Below are 2,167 nucleotides of genomic sequence, written 5' to 3'. Positions count from 1 at the left end.
ACTCAGTTGGTGTGACGAGGATACGTGCCATTGACCTCGAATCAGTTGTCGGAGCGTGATTTGGGCAGAGTAAAGAGGTATTCCGCCCGTGGTCCGCAGGCGGTAGATAATAGGTCTGGGGGTGTAATACATCAGAAATTCTGGCCCTCCGCGGTCCTCATATACAGGTTCGCGTAGTCCTAAGGCCCTAATTAGCCCTGTCCCGTGGCTCCGCAGGGGCCACCTGGCATCAGTACTCAGCCGTAACATATCGGTGACGAACCCAGCAATTCTGCTATGAAGTCATGATAGTCTATGCCGTTTCTCCACCCTTGTCGTTCTTCCTCGACCATCTCTCGATACTGTTCTGGAGACGGTTGGAGGACTGGATGCTCCTCAATCTCCAACAACTCGAGCTCCGCAGGAACCCAAACTGGGAAGGTATCATATCTTGATCGTACTATACTCCGTCGACCGTCGGGGCCCTGCCGACAATGATACTTTTGGCGTACTCGGCGGATTATCGGAAAAGATGGTTCAGGGCTGTCATGGGTGAAATGACGGTCTGATTTTTCATAGAACGGATGAAGATTGGGAAGTACAACAGTGAGTACGAGACCGGGCACAAGAGTCTTGAGTGTGCCGAGCGAAGACAGTACCGCACGCTCGTTTATGACAGACCAGGAAGACCAGTTGGTGTGGTCTAGTTCCACTCGGATCTTTCGGAGGCCTTTAAGCGCAGCAACGGCCGGCCACGCTTGCGTCCATTGAAGAGCCAGCTCCTGCATTTTCTTTGACTCTGATCGCAGTCCATCAACCGCCTCAAATACTTCGAAAGGGAGCCTCAAGGTGACGTGAAGCGCTTGCATTCCGTGGCCGATGGAGATCAGTGAAGTAGTCTTGGGTAGACCTTCTGCGGTATGCTGGGTCTGGCAAAGGGCGTCGAGGGTATTCAAGTCGGTGATGTGAAAGATGAGGCGATGAATCATGTACTCGATGCCTCCACTGTCCCTGTGTGACATGCTATTAGGGTTGTTGGTTCGAGTACGATTGCTTCGCTGCTCACATGTGCTTGCAGACCAAGAGAAGCTTCCTCACTCCAAGGTCGCCATCTGAGGGAGCGGCCTCGCATCTCCAATGAGGACCCCAAGTTGACCGCAGGCGATTCGCCATGATGACATCTGTGTCTCTGTTACCTTTTGAACAGGTCATACCGTCATACCAGGCATCGCCCCATCGACTTTCGTTCATCGTTGAGTTGTGCGGTGTGGCTTCCACTTCAGGGTACCGCTCGGCTCCATCATCGTCGCAAGAGGGATTGGGTGTCAAGCAGTCAGAAAGCACAACATGCTGTCCGCGATAGGAAAGATGCAGAGGCGGGGTGTTGAGGTAGTCAAAGATGTCCCACCACAGCTCGATTGGAAGGCGAAACATCGCACGCTGTGCTTCAGAGCCCGCCATTTGGGTCGTTTGTGCCGATTTCGCTTGTGGTCGAGCAAAGAGGGGAGAGGGATTTCGGGTTCAGAGGGCAATCGAGAATGAAGAGGGTTTTGGAGCAAAGGTGACGGGCGATGTTGGCGAGTGCATCAATACTGGCATGATGAGTTGGGGGCCAACGGCGAGTCGGCCGATGTCGAAACAGCCAACAGCCAACAGCCAACATGCATGGGCAGCTTGTTCTGAAAGTGCTGCTTGCTTGAATTCTATGCCCATCACCGACTTGCATCTCAACAATCTGTAAGATTGGACCGAGGACATTGGCAATTGTCTCGATATACTCGTGAAGGCTTCACTCTATATTCTGCCTCGACACTTTCAGCTCAGTTCGTCCACAACTGACCTTTGAACACGGCCTGGGCGGCAACAATGAAGAGCAAAGCGGCATATGCTGGTGCAAAGCATGCATGTGCATAAATGCATTCCGAATGGGGCGTGGCTGTGCACGACCAGCCTGAGCGACAACATCTTAGAGCGGCGAGAGCGCTAACTCCATGAGCTCGGCGTCATGGGCTGTTGGTCCCAAAGCCGAAAACCTGCAGGTGCCGTTGGTTACTGCTCAGCCCCTGAAACGCGCGCGTGTTACACTTGAGTCCACTGTAAAAAGTGCCCTGATCTCCGTTTGACCCCCCCCCCCCTATGGCCATTCTGCTGTTGGCCCCGAACCTCTTTCACTAAGTCCCAGTCCCGG

The 2,167-nt window shown here is 53.5% G+C and overlaps 1 protein-coding gene across 1 annotated transcript; it reads right to left on the bottom strand.

Annotated features, from left to right (window-relative positions):
* Positions 1–236: 236 nt before the first annotated feature.
* VDBG_04524 (predicted protein) lies at positions 237–1,440 on the bottom strand (the record flags this gene model as incomplete). Its single annotated transcript, XM_003004872.1, has 2 exons — positions 237–990; positions 1,202–1,440. 2 exons carry the CDS (start codon positions 1,438–1,440, stop codon positions 237–239), a joined length of 993 nt encoding a protein of 330 aa, XP_003004918.1.
* Positions 1,441–2,167: the final 727 nt, after the last annotated feature.

This window comes from Verticillium alfalfae, genomic scaffold, assembly GCF_000150825.1.
Source record: "Verticillium alfalfae VaMs.102 supercont1.5 genomic scaffold, whole genome shotgun sequence".
NCBI lineage: Eukaryota > Fungi > Ascomycota > Sordariomycetes > Glomerellales > Plectosphaerellaceae > Verticillium > Verticillium alfalfae.
Note: the sequence above shows the minus strand (reverse complement) of the source record. Positions and strands in the feature narration are given on the sequence as shown.